The 21,721-nt window shown below is 45.7% G+C and overlaps 2 protein-coding genes across 4 annotated transcripts in view; one reads left to right on the top strand and one right to left on the bottom strand.

The window, feature by feature from the left end:
- Positions 1 to 21,721, top strand: part of LOC139926729 (CCN family member 1) — a 30,987-nt gene that overhangs the window by 3,351 nt on the left and 5,915 nt on the right. For 2 of the 3 annotated variants that reach the window (XM_071918531.2, XM_071918532.2), the window contains exons 2-3: positions 1,399 to 1,521; positions 21,056 to 21,269. In XM_071918531.2, the coding sequence (XP_071774632.1) occupies positions 21,074 to 21,269 (196 nt within the window). In that variant the 5' untranslated portion in view covers positions 1,399 to 1,521; positions 21,056 to 21,073. Of the gene's footprint in view, positions 1 to 1,398; positions 1,522 to 19,367; positions 19,589 to 21,055; positions 21,270 to 21,721 lie in introns of those variants that run through there. The other variant, XM_071918530.2, reaches the window with a different exon arrangement.
- On the bottom strand, positions 6,432 to 11,668 carry txn2 (thioredoxin 2). Its single transcript, XM_071918517.2, has 4 exons — positions 11,545 to 11,668; positions 10,244 to 10,503; positions 7,519 to 7,642; positions 6,432 to 7,377 (listed from the first exon to the last, which is right to left on the bottom strand). The coding sequence occupies exons 2-4, from the start codon at positions 10,501 to 10,503 to the stop codon at positions 7,261 to 7,263; spliced, it is 501 nt and encodes a 166-aa protein (XP_071774618.2). The 5' UTR covers positions 11,545 to 11,668; the 3' UTR covers positions 6,432 to 7,260.

The raw sequence follows: 21,721 nt of genomic DNA, 5'->3' as shown, positions 1-21,721 counted from the left end.
CCTGAGTACTTAGTTACATGTAGTTGAAAAAGCATGAGAACTTCATGTGGATGTAATTATAGCAAGTTAAAGGTATAGTGACATTGGATGAGTTGAGAGCACACCTTGAAAGTTTCAAGTCACAGTTTCAGTTCAATATGACATGACACATAAATATAAATAAGATAATAACTTAACTTCTATTTGGTTATGTCAGTATGTTCAAGGCAGGTTGTCCAATACTCTTTTATTCAAAGCAGTGTTTGATCCATCCAATATCAGGGCAAACATTACACTGTTGATATTATTTGAAATTTCGCAGTTTCACTGTAAAAACTCTCACCATTATCCCATAAACTGCACTGTTTTCAGCACTTTTACCGCTACAGGCAGTACTCCTGGCACATGATTTTTGCATTGTTGTGAAGTTGATTTAACCTTTCACCTTTATACCTTTCAGAATATAAGGTTAGATCAAGACAACTAACACTGGATATGGTACAAAACACATGAACACACAAGACACTGAAGCACAGTGACGTAGTGTACTCTCTCAGGTTTATATCAGTCTAACAGGTTAGCCTAGATTCATGACCAGGCAAGTTAATACTACATGGGAACCGCCACAGGGGACAGTCTGATTAATGTTATGGACTAAAATACTGGTTTAGTCTTTGAATCACTCCTGGTATTTGTTTTCCTTGTCTTTCTTTAAATGCATGGCGAGTGAGAGATCTTTGGCTTTGTGTGTGTGTGTGTGTGTGTGTGTGTGTGTGTGTGAGAGAGAGAGAGAGAGAGAGAGAGAGAGAGAGTTCTGTGCACATGTTTATATAGACAAAACCATTAGTACAGTACAAACCAACAAATATCAAGAAAAATATAAGCGTTTAGTTGAAATACAGAGAAGAGCATCGCACTGGTAAAAAAAAGAGGGACAGGAAGAATGGGATGGTGAGATGTGGAAAATAAAAAAAAATAAAAAAGGGATGATAGATGTTGAGATGAAAGTTCTGCCCTGCCGCTGCCAAAGTCTACACAGAAGAATGGAAGAGTACAATGTGAACCTGTTTACCTCTAATACTCCCCTGGGATTCAGACTGGGTGATCTGGGCCCAGTCTGGCGGGTGGAACATAAGGCACAGGGCCAAAGCACATGCCATGACCAGCGGGGAGACATTAGCAATGGAAAATAAATATTTTTCACTCTGTTGGTGTGAAATGCACTAAAAAAATCTGCAGCACTGATCAGCAGCAACCTGAGCCTGCAAGAGAATTTACAATAAAGGCCCGGGTCGAGGTTAGGAGGATGGGTTTGTGATAAATGATGATAAAGATGGATGAAAGAGGAAGAGTGAAGGTAATTCAACACCTCGCACTCTTGACCCTTCTTCTTTCATGTCTTCTCCCTCTCTCACTTAGGGGTGACGCCGGATGCCTGAACATGAAACAGATGATGTTGTTCTGAGCTCATGGGACACAACAACATTACAGCATGACCAGCAGCAACAAGCACAAGACCTGATGCAAACATTGCCTCTATAGGTGACATCGACATGCACAGCGCAATCGAATTACACAATTCCACATTCACCACACCAGACAATGGCAACTCCTATGCAGGTTTACCCCAAGAAGTCACATTATATTATACTGGGGCCTAAAGCACGGCTGGCATCCACTGACAAACATAGGAAAATCACATTCTCTATACAATGTGTGATGTACGTCCGCTATGTGTCAGTATGAAAGGAATGTGTGTGTATTCCAACACGTTTCACATACATGTAGAGCACAACATTGAACATGCAGTGTGGCTGGAAAAATCAATACATCTCACACTCTCTCACGCTCTGGGCTGCGTGGCAATATCAGAAATTTAAACCGAAAGGTCAAAGGTCACTGTGTCCCGCTGCCTGGGCAGTAGCAGATGCTGAGAGAGCAGAAAGCAGAGAAATAGATAGGTAGGTAGATAGATAGATAGAGAGAGAGAGAGAGAGAGAGAGAGAGAGAGAGAGAGATAGAGAGAGAGAGCAAGAGAGTGAGTGAAACAAAGTGGCACCTTTGGACACGTTGGTTTTCATATGCGAATACGTGAATTTTCCCATTTCCCATGTAACAATGACATTTTCACCTGTGAATTCTCTCTTTGTATGTGAAATTTTTGCCTGTGAAACAAATATTGTCATATGTAATGGCAGGTGAAAACATGTGGAAAAAAAAACACTTCACCTATGAATTGAAATTTTCACATCTGAAGTAAAAACTGTTATGTGATGTCAGAATACAACGTGAAAAAATGTGTTCACGTTAAAACCAAAACAGCATGTGCTGTGAATCCACATGTGGGTTTTCACATGACTTTTTTATAAGGGAGGACAGTTTCACTTCCTCTATCCAAGTCACAACAACACAAGACACACAACAAACTGAATTGAACCCAGAAAGAAATAAAGAATTTAAAAAAAAAGCGGGCATCACTGTGAATTACCAAATATGGACACTTCTGACCTCACTATCTCCCTCCCTCTCTTTCCCTCCCGCTCTCCTTTTCACTGTGACCTAGTCTCCCTCTCGCTCTCCTTTTTTTTCCCCTTCAGTCGGTTGTAATAGCAACAGGGTGTGTCTATAATTCAGGGTGTGTAAAGTCATTATATCATCCAGTCAGAAAGAAAGGAACCCATTCAGTCACACCATGTTAAAAGGGTGGTATGTTAGCTCACTGACCACTTTCACTGTGTAATTAGTTGTGTGAATTCATGTGTGTGGGCATTCATGCTAGAGTGTCTTGAGTGAGAATGTGTGTGTGTCTCTGTGTGTGTGTGTGCTTTCATACATACACATACATATAGGTTGGATCTGTGTCAGATTAAGTGGGTTGTTTTATGCTCCTGTTTGACCCAGATCCTCTGGCTATCTCAGAACCCGACACGTACGCTGAAAGAAATTCGACACACACACACACACATGCTTGAGTGTGAGCCCAATGAATATCGGTGTAAACACGTTGCTGTTCATGTCAGGTTTTGTTCGACATTCAGTACGAACCCCTGCCAAGACTATTTACGCAACTTCAATTCACACAGGCTCTTGACATGACAAAGCGGCGCTGAGAGAGTGTCTGTTTGTCTGTGTCCTTAAATGGCGGGGTGCATCCCTCGCAGCCATGTCCAGAACCACACAGAATAATTAAGAGCAGCTTCAGCATTCCAGATATGCAATAATGAGAGTATAGCAGAGTGCATGGCAATTTATTCTCTCTTCTTGTCCTTTATTCTCGCCCTGCTTTCCCAGCCCTTCCGCCCTCCCCCCTTTCCTCGGTAATCAGTACACAGGAAGGGGTGATAACACACATGTTGACTCACAAAATTCAGGAATGTGGAGTAAAGGCAGAAGATGGAAGGCTTTTCCTTCTTTTCACTGCTAAGCCGTCTGTTTCCTCGTTGATCATCTGTATAGATTTGACGGCATCAGCGGGCCGTGATCAGTCAATATTGGATTGTAAGGCATGTGTATGTTGCATGGGAAAAAGATGGCAGTGATATAAAGAGCAACAGTGGCTGCTTTGTCTACACTGGGTTGGTATTTGTCTGGAACAGAATGGAGACCTAGCAAGCTGAAGGGCAGCGTGTGTTTAAAATATAAATACAGCTATGTATTTACTATAAACACAGAATACTCTTAGGCCGTGCCAGATCTGGGTGTTGTTACACAGAATCTCTCTCTCCCACACGCACGCACACACACACACACATACTGCATGCACTCAGACACCAACACGCAAGCACACACCCACACATCATGCGTGCGCAGGCCCTCGAACACACAAACACAGACACAGACACACACACATACACATGCACAGCAAAGGCATTTGGCTTTGTGACACGGGCAAGTTCAACTCAAACAAACACACAGCGAACATTAAAAGTTTTAGACTCTGAGAAACGCAGGCAAACAGGGACAGAGTCGTCGGAGGAATTCTGCAGCTCTCCCTCTCTGCCCGTTTGTTCAGCAGTCACTGGCTTCCCCTGTCTTTTTTTGCCTTATATGGTAACAAGAGTGGTTGAGTAAGAGAGAGAGACAGCGGGAGCGAGGATGGAGGTGTGGTCTATTGTTTTTGGCGGAAGAGGTGTAGGGTTACGCTGCTCATGAACCTTTCCAGCCTGCCGTCATCTCTTCAGTCACCTCATTCCTCTGACTAAGGCAGACAAAGAGGATGAACAAAGAGTTGTAACACGGGGAGGCATGTGTGTGTGTGTCTGTGTGTGTGAAGGAGGGGGGGGCAGCTTTGTTCACAAGTAAAACCAATCATCAATCCTGAGGTCTAGACACCGGTCACTCATTGGGAAGCTGAGAAGGAGAGCAAGAGAGACAGACTGGCAAGAGAGAAAGAGGTTAAAAATAGCAGATCATTAACAAAGGTAATGCCTTGCAATCCCAGCCATTGAAACTATGATAGTGTCCCAGAAGGAATGTCTTTCATCCAGTGCACAACAATAGTTGAGTTTGTTTATCTAGACCACTGGCTGGTCCAACCCCCCTGCTTCACTCACACCTTATTATGTAATGCCAGTGGAATTCCCCCTATTTAAAAAGCATTGGATCTCTGCCTCCGTTGGCTACTGAGCAACTCAACAGCTCAGTGTGAATACATCCCAGGGCTTTATTTGTACGCCGATGATCTAATCCGAGACCAGGACCACTAAAACTGCAGATGGAACATGTCAAATGTTGCGCTTAATAAGCAGTCTGGAGGCCCTTGCCATGATGGTGTCAGCTGTGGGCTCTGTAATAACATGCTGGGACGGGAAGGCGGGCAGGGGAGGGAACGTTCCCTGGTAGCAGTCGTGAGAGAAGACGGGATGATGAAATGATGACTGGAGGGGAACTGAACGCAGGTGCTCTCCTGTCCCGTTACAGCCCCTTTTGACCTCAGTTACTCACTCGAGTGTGTCGGGTGATCAATGGCACAGTAAGCTCTTGATCCTACACTCCAATACACATAGAGGTTTTGGTGGAATTGACGATGTGAGGACTATGCGATAAGCTGGGCAGACAGCTCAAAATATTTCTTATATCTGGATCAAACTCTGGGCAGCAGATCATACTGACATACAATAGGTATAGTAGCAGCCTAAATTCAACTCCATTTTCCCTCACTTCATCAGCAATATCGAAACAAAAGATATAAATTTACATGAGAGAGGTACGTAGGTATGAAAGTGAGGAGAATTATTTGTCAATGTGAACCACAGCAAGACATTGCTTAACTGAACCCTTGACCTGAAGGGAAAACATGAAAGAGAAAGGCTCCATTTTTTAAAGTGGGAAGGGGTGTTTGTGCTTGTAATCAAAGCCGATCTGAAGAAGTGCCTCGGTAAAACTCAACTGTGCTTGTAGACATGCAGAGCTTCTGTTGAGGGGGACACGTATGTCTTTCTCCCCCCAAATCTACGCCTATGCTTGTCTATTCCACTCAATTGCCAGAAATCTACACAGCAGAGGATGCAGGCCCTAAACTATGGGGAACTGGCAGCTTGGTCAAAGGCAGGAATCACATCTGGACTGGTGAGAGACATGCAGGTCAACAGGCAGGTAATTTGACAACCACCCACCCACCCACTCCCACCCTGACTTGCAGGTGAAACAGGAATAAAAGGGCAAGTGGGACGGTCATCTCTGCATTGGAGGGCCAGAGAGTAGAGCGTTAGGCTATAGCTTCTGTTGCCACCGGCTCTGATGAATGAGAGAAAAGGCGGCACGGGAGAGGATGTTTGATCAGGTGTGCGAGACTTAGACACACGGATATAGAGATGAGAGAGGCAGACGAGGAGGCAGAGACAGATGATTTGAGGGGATGGAGAACGGGGGGTAATTTAGAGGCAGGCGTTAAGTGGAGGCTGGTGTGTAGGCGTGTTTTTGCCTACCACTCAGTTACACTGATGAGAGGGTTGGAGAGAGCGTGAGTAACACCTACATGTTCAGACACAGAGGAGGGGAGGGGGGTGTTGTGAGTTATATACAACAGAAAATGAAAATGTGACCATTTCTAATAAGGATAAATCCATTGGCATAGAAGAAAGCAGGGAATTAATGCAAACTAGGTCATTCCAGGTCATTAGTTTAACACAGCCTCTTATACTCAGTGGAAACCTCACATCCATTTCCCTGTTTGAGAAAAGCCTTAGTCAGTCGGGAAAACTCCCCTTCTTCCCTCTTAAACTCCGACGACCAAACAAACATCACACCAGAATCCTATTTCTGCATTCCACTAGGCCCTTATACCAGAATAGCTGAAAGGGAAAGTACATGACTTAAATACCATCTTCATCACATCATTGTCATTAGGGGCAATAAACAAAGTGGTTAAGATAAAGAGAAAAGTCTAAAGTCCTCACCCCTATAATATCTCTTCCCCAACTAAAGATTAAAACACACTTAAAAGTAGGGAACATCTTTAAAGTCCTTTATTACTTCACTTGGTCATATTACATAGATTTTATTTCAATAATAAACTAAGTTAACCCCATATTTGTTATTCCCGCTTTACTTAGGTTTCACAGTCAGGACCCAGAGACAGACTACAGACAGAGAGACATGCACACAGAAACACACATACGCACTAACACACACGCACACACACACATTCCGTTCTCACATTATTAGGCATAATGGTGTAAAATGACTGTGTGTGGCCTCGCAATGCTAGAGAAAGGCCACCCTCGTGTGGACAGAAGCAGGAACTGCAGATAACATTGTCACGAAGCTCATTCACCATTGTCAGGTTTCCTGTAAGTCCTCCCCCCACTAAAACTATACACTTTCGTCCCTCATATAATACAGTATAAGTGCAGTACAGTGGTGTAGTTGTCCACTCTATAGAATCTATTACAGCAAACTGTTACACACCGGCTCAGCTGCTCTAGTAGTTCGAATAGCGTGGAGCCTTTACATTACGAAAGAGAGAGATGGAGCTGCTGCAAGATGGAAGCAAGACATGAACTAAGACGGGAATGGAGCTCCGCAAAGGCACACACCCATCACTAGATTAAAGAAACAGAGAGATATAGAAACAGAAGCAATAATACACAGCAGAAGCAGTGCCCCTAGGGATGGGTGTGAGCGTTTGAGAGACTGCCGGTTGGGTGTGTGGCAGGGTTTGTTTATTTGTTGGCTGTCATTTCACCGGCTCAAAACAGCTGTCAGGCGCTGCAGACCGTGCCAGAATCATACAAAATGGCGTCAAAACGGTGATGAATGACAGGTCTGAGACTGACGGGTTCATTGTCCAATGAGCTTGCTGACAAATGAGTCCAGCTGATCGTCATCTTTGATCCCCACAAACTGGTCGATGACATCGCCTCCCCGCATGGCGATTACTGTGGGTACTGCAGAAACCTGGAGATAGAGGCAAGTTATCATTAGGCAAGATTGATTGACAGCAAAAAGCAATGGATATTCTATACAAACTATAGACCTCAGAGGTAGCAAAATAGATAATTAACCAAACGTCAATAGTACCATAAAAAGAATTCTTACCCCATACTCGATAGCCAAGTCTGTGTGATCGTCTATGTCAACCTTTGCCATGGCAATGCGACCTTTCTGTTTTGCAACAGCCTTCTCCAACCTCGGCCCAAGGATCTTACAGGGACCACACCACCTAAAAACAACGGGACCAATGTCAAATAAATAGTTTAAAAAACCCTGCAGTATTCACAATTCTGTTAATTTGTCAAGAATATAGGCTACTACAGATTTAAAAACAAGCAAATGGGTCCAATTCCATTTCACTATTCAACTGTCTCCAAAATGAGGCATCCACTATTTGAAAAAACTGACACCTCCTGTTACAAAATGTTTGCTGACATGGAAGTAAAACTTGTCACTGAAAAACTTTCAAGTTAGTAGCTTTTGTTCACAAAATATAAATATTTTATAGGAGGGAATTATTTGCATTTTTGAAATACTGAGTAATGAACTTCAGGTAACAACTTTTTATAAAAATGGTCCTGATGTTAAGCATTTTGAAATTAAACCATTCAACTGCTGATACTGGAGCTATACCTAAACAGTTATGCCAATGCAATTTTCACTGGCCGGGCAAGCTTTAGTGCCACAATCCTGCCCCATGGCTGCTGCTAAGCAACTTGTGATTCAATGCAAGGTAGGCATTGATGTTGCTAGGATACCTGGTGCTCCCCAAAAGATCTGCTATACAGTCGGGCCTCAGTCAAATTAAAGCTCCCTGGAAAATTGTATCATTAATCAGCATGAGATACACGACCTTAAATATGGTAGATGATTTCAATGTGATGTGCTTCATCTTCCCTCCTCACAACTCCTGAATAACAAAAATCTGAATAATGCTTTTCCTCAGGATTATATGTAAATATACAGCCGCATCTATCCATCTAAAGAGTTTTTTTAACTCATTCAGTTAGCCATACAGTTCCTTCACTTCAGAAACTTAAATCTTATGCAGTTACAGCAACAAGCAGCATCCTGTTTTTACCACGAATCCATGAGCTTGTCTAGATTTTTGGGGACAAAGCAACTGCTATGACTCAATTAAGGCTAGACTGTTTTGCAAATAATACTGGCTATGAAGCACAGAACTGAACTGGCATTCATGGTAAACACAGGACTAAGCCTGCATCTACGGTGCTGCGATGGAGTTGATCGCACTTGATTATAGAGAAGAGGAAACCAACATTGTGATCCCATGATACAACCTGAACAAGCTCTGATCTTTCTACCGCTCTAGTTGCGACTGTCTCATCTGAACACCTGTCAGCTCTTCTGGGCACAGATAATTTGTGTCACGTCGATACATGCAATCTAAAGCTATGCAGATGGACTGTAAAACACACTCTAGAGCAGCGTATCTCCAGTGGCTGTCTTGGCAGCAGCTCTTGTGTAACCTCACTGGACTCTGCTGAGAGTGGAAACCCAGCGGTCAGCTGCCAGCATCTATGCATCTGTGTACTTATTTATAACAGTAAGACACATAATTTACATTTCTATACATTTAAAGAGACAGGACTGGGCAGTCGTTAAAGCAGTGTCTTTTCCAGGGTCAATGCATGAATCCCTGAACTACGGTCATGTATCAATATTATTATGAGACATTTTTACTGATCATTTGGCAGAGCAGACACAGCCTCTGCAAAGGCTAAGGCACAGATGGTCTGAACCTTTCTTCTGAACCAAACTGCTCAAACACATTGATCTTCAATCCTCATCCTCGGTACTCAGAGTACTACTGGTTTTCTATCCTATCAGGTGGTTAACTGCATCCACCTCGTGTCCCAGGTGTGTAACAGTCCCTTATTACATGGCTAGAATGAAAACCCTAAGACCGTCCCCAAGTCCCTAAGACCAGGATTGAAGACCACTGCTATAAAATAACTTACATAATGATTTTAAACTTAACATTTAGGTGGGGCCTTTCCTATACCATTGTCAATTTGTGATAACATCCATAGGCATTATACAGCCAAGCCTCTGCAAGAAGCTTTCTACGTACATATCACCATTTCCATCTGCTTCTTTTAAAAAAAGGGGTTTTCTGAAAATTGTGGGGAATCGGGCAAAAGAGCTGTCAAACCTCACATGCAAAATGTGGCTTTTTTAAAATTATTATTATCATTAATTATTTATTTCACAGCTGAATTGTAATTATAAAGTCCTACAGTCCTCAAACGCCTCTAGTTTGTATAGAATTTGTACAGAATCCAGCGGTCTGAGTTTTAACTGGAGCCACCAATAGAAATCACATCAGCCCAATTCTGGTATCACTTCACTGGTTATTGATTTGTTTCAGAAGATTTTGCTGATCACTTTTGAAGCACAGGCATGTATGGCCCCCAGGTACATCTCTGACCTCTTAACCCCTTATGAGCCCTGGAGCAACCTTAGATGCCTGGGCAGGTAATTTCTAAATCTAGACTTAAGACTAAAATAGACCGGGCTTTTAGCGTCAGAGCACCATCTTTGTGGGACATTCTCCCAGAGGAAATCAGGCAGGCAAAACCAGTGTGGTCTTTTAAATCACTTCTTAAGACCTACTTCTACAGACATGCTTTTATGTACGGGTCTGTATCCCTCCCCCACCCTGATGGCTATGTCCTCTTCTTTGCTTGAGTAACCTTGTTTTGAGGCTTTATTTGTCTTTATCGTCAAGTAATGTATTTATCCGTTCACTCCATTCGGTCAGTAATCTATGCCTGCCCAAACCATCCCTCCTCCCTGTGGCACTCACTGTGCATGGAAGTCGATTAGCACGGGCAGTTCGCTGTTGATGACCCTCTCTGTGAAGTCCTCGTGGTCCTGAATGTTGAAGGAGACCTCGCGGCGAGACGTGTGAGGAAGGGAGCGAGGCAGCGTGCGCGAGGGAGAGAGGAAGGAGAGACGGGGTGTAGCAGACTGCAGGGAGGTGGAGAAGGAGGAGGAGGAGGTGGTGGTGGATGCTGGGAGATGGCGGAGGGTCCAAATTCTGCGGACTAGCAGCCTGTGAGCCATCTGCGTGGAAGACGTAACAGGAGAAAAGAGGAGAAGATGAATGTTGATTAATACGTTTCATTGTGATTTCAGGCCAGTTTCAGACTGGCTGAAAGGCAGCAGGCCTGTACAATGCTTTTACTATGCCACAAGAGAGGACACTTATGTAAGGCAAGCTTGTTTATGGCCATTCAAATGTAGGGTGTACCATGGGTGGGTGTGCTTTCCTGTATGGTTTATGTGCGACTAGCTGAGGAGCAAACAAGAGTGAACTAGATTCCCCTATGACGATAAGGTTCCTGTTAGCTGAGGTTAAATAAACTTAAAGAGTAAACACTAATAAATCTATCAACAAGTAGGCCTGGCCTTCAGGTTGCTTAAAATAATTTGCAAGTAAATAGTTATGACAAACTACTTTGAACCCAAAGAATGGATGTGTGCCATTCACCAATTACTACCAGATATTAGCCAAAGGCAGGTACATTTTCACTGTGGCTGTTAAGTTACTTTATTCTCCAAAACACTTTGACAGCAAAGCAGCCATCATTTGGAGTTTAATTTCTCTTTCAATAATCGATTTGGTTGGTAAATGGTCAAAGTGGCTGCCCTGGTGCCGTTAAATGAGATCTGTCGGTTAGCTAACTTCATTAACAGCTAACCGTTTGTCTCTCAGCCGTATTGTGCTAAAACGTTACACGTTCCTGCTAAGCCGCTCCCCAAACCTGAACACACAACCGAGCTTCAGACAGTCAAAATGGGAACTTTTATTAACATTTTATCCCTAACCGCCGGGCCATTCCCCACCAACAACGTCGGGGGTGTTTTGCAATCTGTGGAGCGGCTGCGTATGTAATGTACTGGCAGCTCTCACAGCTTTTTCCTCCAATAACCTCCGTGTGACTTTGCCCTCTTCTTCCTCTCCTCCTTCTCCTCTCTCGCCACCGCCTCTTCTCTTTACCAAACACTCAAATCCTCAAACCGGAACACAGTTTCACACCAAATTCTCAGATGTCACATATAATACAGACGTGCTAATATGAAATAAAGCATTCCAATATTTACCTTGCCGTTAAGCTATCACCGTTCTTGGCCGCCCGGACCACTAAATATGAAGTACTTCCGCTTTGCGTTGCCGTTAAAAGGGACCGCGCAGCTTTTCAGCCCCTCTCTTGTCCACATTAGTGTAGATAGCGTCACGCTGTGGCCAAGTGGACAACTACAGTGGCGACCGTTTATGCAAGGCGACTTCTGGATGCCACATGAAAGGCCTAATTTCGACATTTTGGATAGTCTCTCTGTTCTTAGGTTATGAATATTTAAATAAATTATCATTGGTGAAGTGTCTCCTCTACTGATGACACATAAGATCTAAAAACACTAGGTTAGTGAACTGCAGGGTATCAGAAAATACCATATAATGTCAAATCAATAAAGTAGGCCTATATATAAGTCCACTTTGAGGTAAATGAATATCTCCTGCTCTCTTTTCAGAACACCATTCATTCATAATTTATTGAGAAGGAGAAGCAGGGTAGATGGACTGCACCTTTCATGTCCGAGAGGGCAACAGGATGAAAGAGAGAAGGTGGGTGGGTTGTTTGGAATAGAGATGGGGATTATCCAGGGCTTAGATGAAAAAAAAAAAAAAAAAAAAAAAAGTCAAGCTCAAACAGACTGACAGAGACACACTGGGCAGACAGGTGGAGAGATGCACCGTCAGATAGAGAAAAGATTCTGAGAGAAAGGAATTACTGAAGTGGTTGAATTGAAAACAGAGAGGCAGCGAAGGCAGACGTAGGAGTGCAGTGGTGGACCAGAGCCAGCGCCTGATGATGAACAAAGGAGTGCAGAGGAAATGGCATTCTTCTCTGAATCGCCTGGACATCTCTCCAAAGAGGCACGGTTACATGTGATTACGACCGTGAGGCATCCTTATGTAAGCATGAAGAGGTGTTGGCTGGCTGATGCTGTACGTACACAAGGATATCCACCATTACTGTTTTCCCTCTGCTTTCTCACCTCCTCTGCTTCTTCCACTTCTACTCTCACAACTGTCTTTTTTTACCTTTAGACCATTGCCTACGATGTAGTTAATGCATAAACTAAACTATCCATTTAATAGAGAACGTGCTTCTACTTTGATATCTTTGTGTTTCTTCTTAGCCCTTATTAGAGAAGAGGAATTCACTCCGGAGAGGCTGTAAAGAAGATTCCCTTTGTAACATCAATGCAGTGTCTACAATCTGATCATCATTTTCATTTTGGACAGTTGTGGACACGTGTGCGGACATATCCTCAGCGTTGTTTACTCCATCACTTGAAGAGGGGAACGAGCCATCCATCCCCCACACTGGCAATCTGAATAGAGCATCTGTGAAGGATATCGCAATGTCATGGAGGAAGATACTAGAATGGATAAAAGCACTCAGAGGAAGGCTGGGAAGCTGAGACCCTCTGCCGCCCTTCGACCCCCACCCCTGTTCCGCAGCATCGGGCCGTCTGGGCTTTCCGCCAGCCTTCCCCCACACCGCCGTCTCCGCTCCATATTCTGCAGGTCCAGAGCCGTGCTGCCTGCAAACACACACGCCGCCGAAGCTTCACAGACACACACCTTTACAGATGCACAGACAGGCGGCAATGTTCGTGCGGCTCCATGTCTGGGTTGCAACGATGCACCCTCAGAGGACACTCAAGCAGACACAGTTTTGAATGCACAACAACAGCCTCGGCCCGAAGCGGGCTCAGATCTGCACCGGCACGCTGCATTTAAGGCAGGGGTTCTTGCAGACACGCTGTCTCTGATAGCAGCCGGTCCTCAGGCTCAGAGCGGACCGGAGGACAGGCAGCCGCTCTCTCACCTCTCTCCGCCTTCGAGGACCCAGGGCAAAAACAGAGGGAGACGGGGAAGAGTGGTGTCGCCGCTTCAGACGTCAGAGGAGCCTGGGTGCGGATCACTGGCGAGCAAAGACAAGCAGCAGGGGAAGAGGAGGAAGAAGAGGAGTCGAAAGGTGGACTGTAAAGGAAGGGACTTGGAGAAATGTGTAAGGCCAACGCTCAGCGGGAGAGAGGGGGATGACGGGCTGTGTGAGTGGTTACAAAGCTTGGGCATTGCAGATAACGAGAAGGACTCCATCTCCGCCAACAAACACAGCCAGCAGCAGCAGCTATTTGCATCCAGATGCAGCAGGACGGCGGGCCACAGAGAGGCTTATTCAGACACAGCGGCGAGCCACAGGAGAGACAGACGCCCCCATTTCCTACCTCCCATCTGTCAGTCTGGCTCCCTCCTCCGCGTGCCCCTCCTGCTGCCCGAAAACTCGCCCCCGCCCTCGCCCTGCGCCTCCCCGAACGCCCCCTTCCACCCCCTGCCTGTGCCTCTCCTGCAGCCGCTCTCCTTGAGGAGGAAGTGAGGCGCTGTGGGCCTGCCAAAGAGGGGAGACTCCATAGAGCTACTGACTCGAGGCTCTGGATGTGTACTGATCTGTTTGTTTCTGATTTGTGTCTTGTTACGCTAGGAATATTCTCACTGTCTCTCAATTTATAGAACTGAATAATGTGTTTGAACGTTTTAAAAGCAATAGCTATATATTAAAACATGAATAAGTCCTTTTAATAATATGTTAGGTGCCTGCCATCTTGATTGGCCCCTGCTATATTGGGACGTGTCTCACTCAAAAACATGTTTTTCATTTGATTATATTTGCATACATCAGCATGAAAATACAGCATGAAAAAGCTCCAAAAAAATATGATCAGCATCAACGCTACCGCCACCACTTGTTGAGTAATTACAGCTTCGAGCTGAGTTTATTTCATTCTCTGCATCTTGTTTATCCTTAGTCCTGTTTTTTCCTGTTGTGTCCTGATGTTCCCAGCAGAGGGCGCTGTCCATTGAACAGACAGGAGGTGGAGGGGGGGAGTTGTTTATGAGGCTGCGGCGGTTGGGGCCCGAACAGAGCCGTGCTCTGTGTCCCTGCTGAGGTGGGATCTGCGTGTCAGGACCAGAACACATGCGCCTCAGTCCTGCTCACCGCTCGCCTCGCACGGCCCCTCCTGCACATGTTTACCCTCGAACGCAGCCCAAACTGTTTGTGAGTGAGGCTCTTTTTTCAAGGCGGCTCGCCCCCCACCCCTGTTCCCGCCAAATAAACATTGCACCGGAAATTGCAGGGATATCTGGGATTTTTGAGGGGGTCCCGGGTGGAAAGGGGGCGAGGGCTAGAACAAGGGTGCTCTCTGTGACACCTTGGAAGTGAGGGCAAGGGTGGGGGGGAAGGAGAAGGGGGGGGGGGGGGGGGGGGGGTCCAGAGGGGAGGGTGTGACCTAGCCTTGGGTGGCTGGCGGGGTGGGGAGTGTCGGTGAGATGCAGACCCTCTGACAAGCAGGTACAGGTGACCCAGTTTCCTGTGACCCCGATGGGAGCGCCGGGGCCCCGGAGTGCGTGCTAAGGCTGACCTGGCTCGTCACCTGAGGAGCCGACCCGGGCTAAAGGTCGAGAGGAAGCGATACTCCGTGACGCAGAGCAAACCCTCGCCTCGTGCCCTTGTAACACATAACGACTTCTTAGGATAACGCTGTAACCGGTGCACCTGGGCAGCTCCCCCCCCCCGGTGCCTGCCTTCCTGTTTATCCCCACTCGTGCGTCCTTACTCGTCTCCTGACTCCGCAGGACGTGAGGCGGCCCCCAGTCGGGAAGACAACAGCCATTGATGGAGCTGAGGTTTCATAACAGCCCCTGACAAAGCGCGAATGAATGGGAGGGTGTGTGTGTGTGTGTGTTCTTTGCGCACACAGGAGAAACGCTCCCCTCCCGTCTTTGTGTGCGAGTTTTGTCCCAGCCTGCTCCCCATAAACCCCAATGTCTTTATTTGACAATAATGGCCCGGTGACATACCTAGTAAAGAGCGCAGTAAAAAGCCTGTTGTTGGGCAGATTGTGCCAAGAAGGAGGGTGCCAACAGCTTGATTACAGTTGATGACCTTGTACTTATTTCAATTAGTATGAAACTGTATCCACAGTGATTTTTCTCCGTCTCCTCATTTGCACTCTGGCTGGTCTGTCATCTATGTTGTATTTATGTTGTAACTCCTCTCTTTCTGTCTACGCTCAGCTCTGGCCTCTAATTAAGATATTTTGATCCTATGTACACTATATCTTGATTATAGCCAATTAGACTAAATGCAATGTATAGAGGAAAATAGGGATTTCAAAAATAGGAATTAAAATGAATGAGTATTTCATCTGTGATCAAGGGTTTGAGGGTGTCAGTAAAGGTCTTGAACACATGGCCTTGAAATATAGCGGGATATAAATATATATATATATATATATATACATATGCATGCAGAGAAAATGTGCAGCAGCATGCCCCGATGGAACCGGGGGTTTGTGTGCATGCAATATAGCAAATGTGAATCGGCATAGGTATGTGAAGGTGTTAACAGGTATGTGTGTGGAGGGAGGGACACGTGTGTAGGATGACACACGTGTGCACAGCCTCAGCAGACATAGATATGACAGAGCGTGTGTGTGTGTGTGTGTATGTGTGTGTATCTGCCCTCCCTGTCTCCTTTTCCCGGCTCTACTCTTATACCAATCTATGTTTCAGTGTTTGGGAAGTCAACAGTAGAGTTCCTGTTCTTGGTTTAAAAATAACTTTGGGACTTAAATTCCTCTCTCTCTCTCTCTCTCTCTCTCTCTCTCTCTCTCTCTCTCTCTCTCCCCCCCCCATCTCTCTCTCTTTCCTCTTTTCTCCCTCCCACTCTCATAACCTTGCTCTCTCTTTGCTTGTTTTTCTTTCCCCTTTCTTCTGTTTTGGAACACGCTGTGCTCTCTGTGTCTTTCTCTTTCTTGCAGTCACCCTGCTTCTGTCCTCTCTCTCTCTCTCTCACACACACACACACACACACACGCACATTCACACACACACAGTGCCAAAAGGCAATAACATTATGTCAATAACAGATCAAATCCATTAAACTTCAGATTGCCAAAGTGCTGCTGCGACTGTACGTATGTGCGTGCAATTGTGTTTGGGTGCAAGCAGGAGTAAATAGGCGATGTGTGTATCTGGGTGTGTGTGTGCACTGCTGTCTGGAGAAAACCTTGTATCTCCAAAATGTGGACTTTTCAGGAACTAACAAAAACTTATTTTTAGCTTGACCACCATGCATTTTTGAGTTTATCCAGTTGGTTTTGAAAAGGTTTCATAAGCCCAAGGATTGTAGAATTTGGAAATGGAAGCCTTCAATTGAAGTTGAAACCTGAAAATCACTAAAATTGGAGTTACAAGGTTTTCTCCTGACAGCGACGTGTGTGTGTGTGTGTGTGTATGTGCGTGTGTGTGTGTGTGTGTGTGTGTGTGCGTGTGTGTGTGTAGAGTGTACAACAGAGAATGAGGCTGTGTGTCCGCACCTCAGAGTGAGGAGTGTCTCAGCAGGTGTGGCAGGAGCTCTCATCTGACTTAAACAAACACTCCACACCTGTCCTCCGCCCCCCCCCCTGCCCCCCCACTCCTCTCCTCTTCCATTTCCTTTATGTATAAACACACTCATTCTCACAAATATACAAAGCCTTTCCTAACGGTAAACCAGCTCTTTTTCTGCTTGACTCACGGTGTTCTCGCTCTTCGCGGCTCAACAGCAGCTGGCAGTTAAAAGAATCAGATCTTGAATAGCGAGCGGCTTTTGTTCCGCTGACCTCACTCCGCTATCCTGTTCTATCTCCTTTCTTCTTTTCTCGCTGCCTAATATTTCCCTGGCTCCACGCATGACTCTCACACTTTCCCCAGTCTCTCTCCCTACCCAGTCCATCTCTCTCTCTCTCTCTCTTCTCCCCTTTATTACTTTATTTCCACTGACTTGTTTTTGAAGGTTTGATCTGTTTCTCACCTGCCACTGCCCGGCCTTTTCCCCTCACTCCCCTTCCCCTCCCCCCCCCCCCCCCCAACTCTGGCCGTTCCTTTGGACTTTTTAATAGTAGTGACAGGGAAGGTTTTCCAGTGAACTCTTAAAAGCAGACTTGTGTCACTTTAACCATTACGAGTTGACGCTCGCTGTCAGCTCAGAATGCAGAGGTCACCACAGAGGGCATGTTCCCACTGCCCATGCCGATCCTCATCAGCAAATGAATGCCTCTATTTTGGTGTGTGTGTGTGTGTGTGTGTTTTGGAAATTCACTATGTTTGTTTATTATGTCTAGGATGGAAGCCACTGAGCCCAAAGTGGAAAGGACACGTTCTTTGATGAGTCACTGGAACTTCAATATGAATACAAAGAAAACATACTTCTCCCTCTATGTATGTGTGTGTGTGTGTGTGTGTGTGTGTGTGTGTGTGTGCGTGCATTTGAGAATCCAGTAGTTTCTCTCTCCTCATTTTCTCTTAGTTATCGGGGTTGTTTACATGAGCCAGTTACATCACCTCCGCTTACTGACAGAGAGAGATGGATTGTGTGGGAAGAGGATGGAGGTTTGGTGAATACATAATTTTGCTCTCTGTGTAGGCCTCTGTGTGTGTGTGTGTGTGTGTGTGTGCATGTATATGTGTGTTTAACTGTGTGTGCATGTGAGCTTCTGTATAGGTCTCTGTATTTGTGTGCGTATATGCACGCAGGTGTGCTTGTGTGTGTGTGTGTGTGTGTGTGTTCACATCCATGCACCATAAGCCTATCGAATGTATGTTTATCTCTACATGTGACTGTTTCATTTGTGCAGGGGGTGATTAGGGAGAGGATGAAGGGGGATGATATCCTCCTCATTAGCACAAATGACTGCATGCATCCCTCTGCTTAATGATACATTTCAGGGAAGCTGCAAAGGGAAAACAACAATTTACCTCCCCACCATCCCTCTCGGTGAATTTCAACAAATAGCCCACTGCGAGTGCCTGCGTGACTTAGTGAGCAGTTTAATGGTGTGTCTGAGAGTATAGGTGTGGGATATGTGTTTAACCCGCTCACATAGTAGTATCAGTGTGTATCGCTGTGGTGCACAAGGTGGTCAGAGCGTTATAGCAGCTCAGGTAGATGGCCAGTTTCCTGTGTGCGTGTCTGTGGGGGTGAGAGGAAGATTAGCCAGGCGGTCCTCACCTCCGCTCTGCACTCTCCACCACTGCACCTCCACCGCACAGCCTCAGCTAAATTAATGTCTGTGTATGAATCTGTATGACTAGGTGTGTGTGTGTGTGTGTGTGTGTGTGTGTGTGTGCGCGCAGAGGGGCGGCCTTCCCTGGGAACTTCTGAGTAGGTGCATGTGGGGGCTAAAGACAGGATATGGAAAGGACGGAGGGAGGAAAAGAGAGTGATGAATTGCGAGGGAGATTATCATAATCATTTTCAGCATCACTATCACTCAATCACTTATATTCAGCTCCAAAGAACACTGGCCTCTCCTTGTATGTACTTTATCTGTCCAGCTCTTGTCTTAAAGTATTTTTATAAAGTGGGGGAGGAAATTCCTAACTGTTTTCTATGGCTGCCCCGGTATTAATGTAGCACAGACTAGCAGCTGAGTATATTTATCTTGCTTTTCACAAAGCAGCAGCCGGACAGAGGTATGCGTGTGAAAACGACTTTAAAGCATCAATAATATTATTTTCGCTCAAACATAAATAAATAAACACCAAAAGCCAGGTCCTCTTTGGAATGTAGTAATTCTGAATTTTTATGAATGACTGCATTCATGCTTGGCCACGCCCCCTAAACCTCAGCTCTCCGTTTTGGAGCTCCAAGCCCCGCCCCTCCCCCTCCCCTGTTGGAATACCTTGGCCGCGCGCCTGCCTCCTAATTGGATAAAGGCGGGCTCTAGTGGGCGGGGCTGTCATAAAAAGCACGGGGCTAATATAAAACGAGCCTCGAACTTTAATCGATGAAAATTTACAAGTGATGAAGGACTCTAAAGGACGACTGTACACTAAACCAGGCTGGAATTAACCTTTGTGGACAAAACCCCTTGTTTTTGCGCTCGTGGAGGATTTATTCTGCTGTGACATAAATTGTTGTTTTTACACAATTTCTTCCCCCCCCCCCTCTTTGTCAATCAATTGTCAGTTGGCAACATGGGGATGTTGCTGTTCTTTGCTGCGTTGCAAATGGTGACAGTCGGCTTGGTAAGTGTATAAAGTTCATTTTCTGTCATTGTTGCTCGTAGAAACTGTTGTAAACATAAGGAATAATGACTCACGTGGCGGCTGCTCCCCCTCAGAACAGGGCTGTAGCCTACTGTAAATCAGCGGTTTGGTCTGTTGTCTTCGGTTACATTACAATAATTTTCCATCTAACTCTTTGCTGACGTAATTAGACCGTTTCATGTCAAATTGACGGTAAGCATTTCTGCCTTTTGAAAAGCAAAAGCAGCATATCCTGAAATTGTTCTCATTGCGCACTGGCCATAAAACTCACCACCAGTGATTCACGAGGGAAACTTTACACTTTTTTTCCCTCCCTCTTTTGATTCAGTTGGACTCAAGTGTCTCTGATTATAATGCATTGCGACTGCGGTAATATCTGTTGTATCCTACTTGACTTACTACATTTTTAAGGGCTACAATGCCAATATTACAGCAAAACTTTAAAATATCATGCAGCTACTAGGTCAAAAACCACACTGCAGTAATATTATCCTACAGTGATACCAAAGACCTTAAACTGCTACCACAGACACACTATCTATGGTAAGTCTGTACAAGAGTATTATGGTGACTTTTGGTTAGGTTTCAAGTATCACATTGTACCCACCTATAATGATAAAAATAGAACGTTGTTGTCACAGTATTGTGTATTGTCATGTCTGTTGGCCTTGATGCCCACCTGACACCCTCCACAGTGAGTGAAGCCAGCTGGGGGGCATGGCTCTGGTTGTGGCTGTCTCTAACCACATTCTCTGGATACAGTCTGAATTTCATAGATCTGCCTTTTACTGGCTTTTAATCCGCAGTGGCACACCAGGACCCATGTGCCACGAACATAGATGAAAAGTGACACACATTCAGGACTGAAAATAGACGAAGCCCGCTGTGCGGAAACAATTTAGACCTCCCTCCAGTCCTGCCTCCCCCCTCTGGCCTGAGTTTAGAGAGTCAGGAAGATCCCTTTGGGTGATCTGACTGTGGACAGGCAGGCTGAGAGTCCCCTATGATCTCAATACCTGCTGAAGTATTGAATTATTGGAGTGGTTCTGGTGTGTGTGTGTATGTGGGGGTGAGGAGAGAGGGGATGAGAAACAAAAGGCGTAGGGGGGTGAGGGGGGTCAGAGAACTTCGCTTTCATCCCTGCTCACCCTGCGAATGCCAAGCGGAAGGCGACAGAGGGTTACAGATATCCCTCTGGGGCTTGGGACAGTGCTGGGTATTCAGCGAATATTTAAGCCACACACACACTTGGAGGAATTTCTGTGATCTGTGTAACATGAGTCAAACTATTGTCCCTTTGGGTGCCAAAGAGCCGCCCCCTCGCTTGTAAAGTATGCTGTATGAGGATGCTTTCTCAACACACCGGAATATAACAGCTGAAACCAAAGTGCATTCTAGTTCAAGTAAAATGCACTGTGCGAATTGATGACATGTCCCTTCCTGTAGGTGAGCGCTGGCTGCCCTATGGTGTGTGAGTGTCCGGCGGGGCCCCCCTCCTGTCCCCCGGGAGTCAGCTCGGTCCCGGACGGCTGCGGCTGCTGTAAGGTGTGCGCTGCCCAGCTCAACCAGGACTGCCACGAAGGACGGCCCTGCGACCACCACAAAGGCCTGGAGTGCAACTATGGCAACGATGTCGGCCGCACCCACGGCATCTGCAGGGGTACGTAGCAAAGAGGTTGTAGGAAGGGGTTAAAAAAAAAAACACAGGTAGGGGTGGAGGGTCAGATGAAGAAGGATGGCACAGAGTTTGGGGTTTAGTTTGGGGTTGAGTGAGGGAATGTGTAACTTTAGGGTGGGGGACCGGGCTTCCGAGCCAAGCGGCTGCAGTTTCTCTTTGATAGGGGCCTGAGGTTTTGAAGGCCGTGCCATGTTTCAAAGACAGAGCACCTTCATGAGCTGTGACTGAAAGCTGGCCAACTCTCAGATTTATATAAGTAATTCAGTGTGTACACAAATAGTCTCATGAAATACACACGCACACACACACACACAGTGGTATTTTTATATGCATGTTTATTTGGGGGTGTTCCTATATAAAGGGGGGTATTTGGGGTGTTGTATGGGGAGTCCCACTGAGGGACTGAAGTGGAAGGACATTGTAAACAAGTCAAA

This window comes from Centroberyx gerrardi, chromosome 7 (assembly GCF_048128805.1).
Source record: "Centroberyx gerrardi isolate f3 chromosome 7, fCenGer3.hap1.cur.20231027, whole genome shotgun sequence".
Classification (NCBI taxonomy): Eukaryota; Metazoa; Chordata; class Actinopteri; order Beryciformes; family Berycidae; genus Centroberyx; species Centroberyx gerrardi.
The sequence above is the reverse complement of the archived record's forward strand: the minus strand, read 5'-3'. Positions and strand labels throughout refer to the sequence as shown.

Bases quoted from the DNA above. Each gene is read 5' to 3' on its own strand.
- txn2 (XM_071918517.2), bottom strand. From the start codon at position 10,503: ATGGCTCACAGGCTGCTAGTCCGCAGAATTTGGACCCTCCGCCATCTC. The intron at 7,643-10,243 runs GTGAGTGCCACA...CGTTGTTTTTAG, and splicing joins CTAATCGACTTCCATGCACA to GTGGTGTGGTCCCTGTAAGA. The intron at 7,378-7,518 runs GTAAGAATTCTT...CTCTATCTCCAG, and splicing joins ACTTGGCTATCGAGTATGGG to GTTTCTGCAGTACCCACAGT.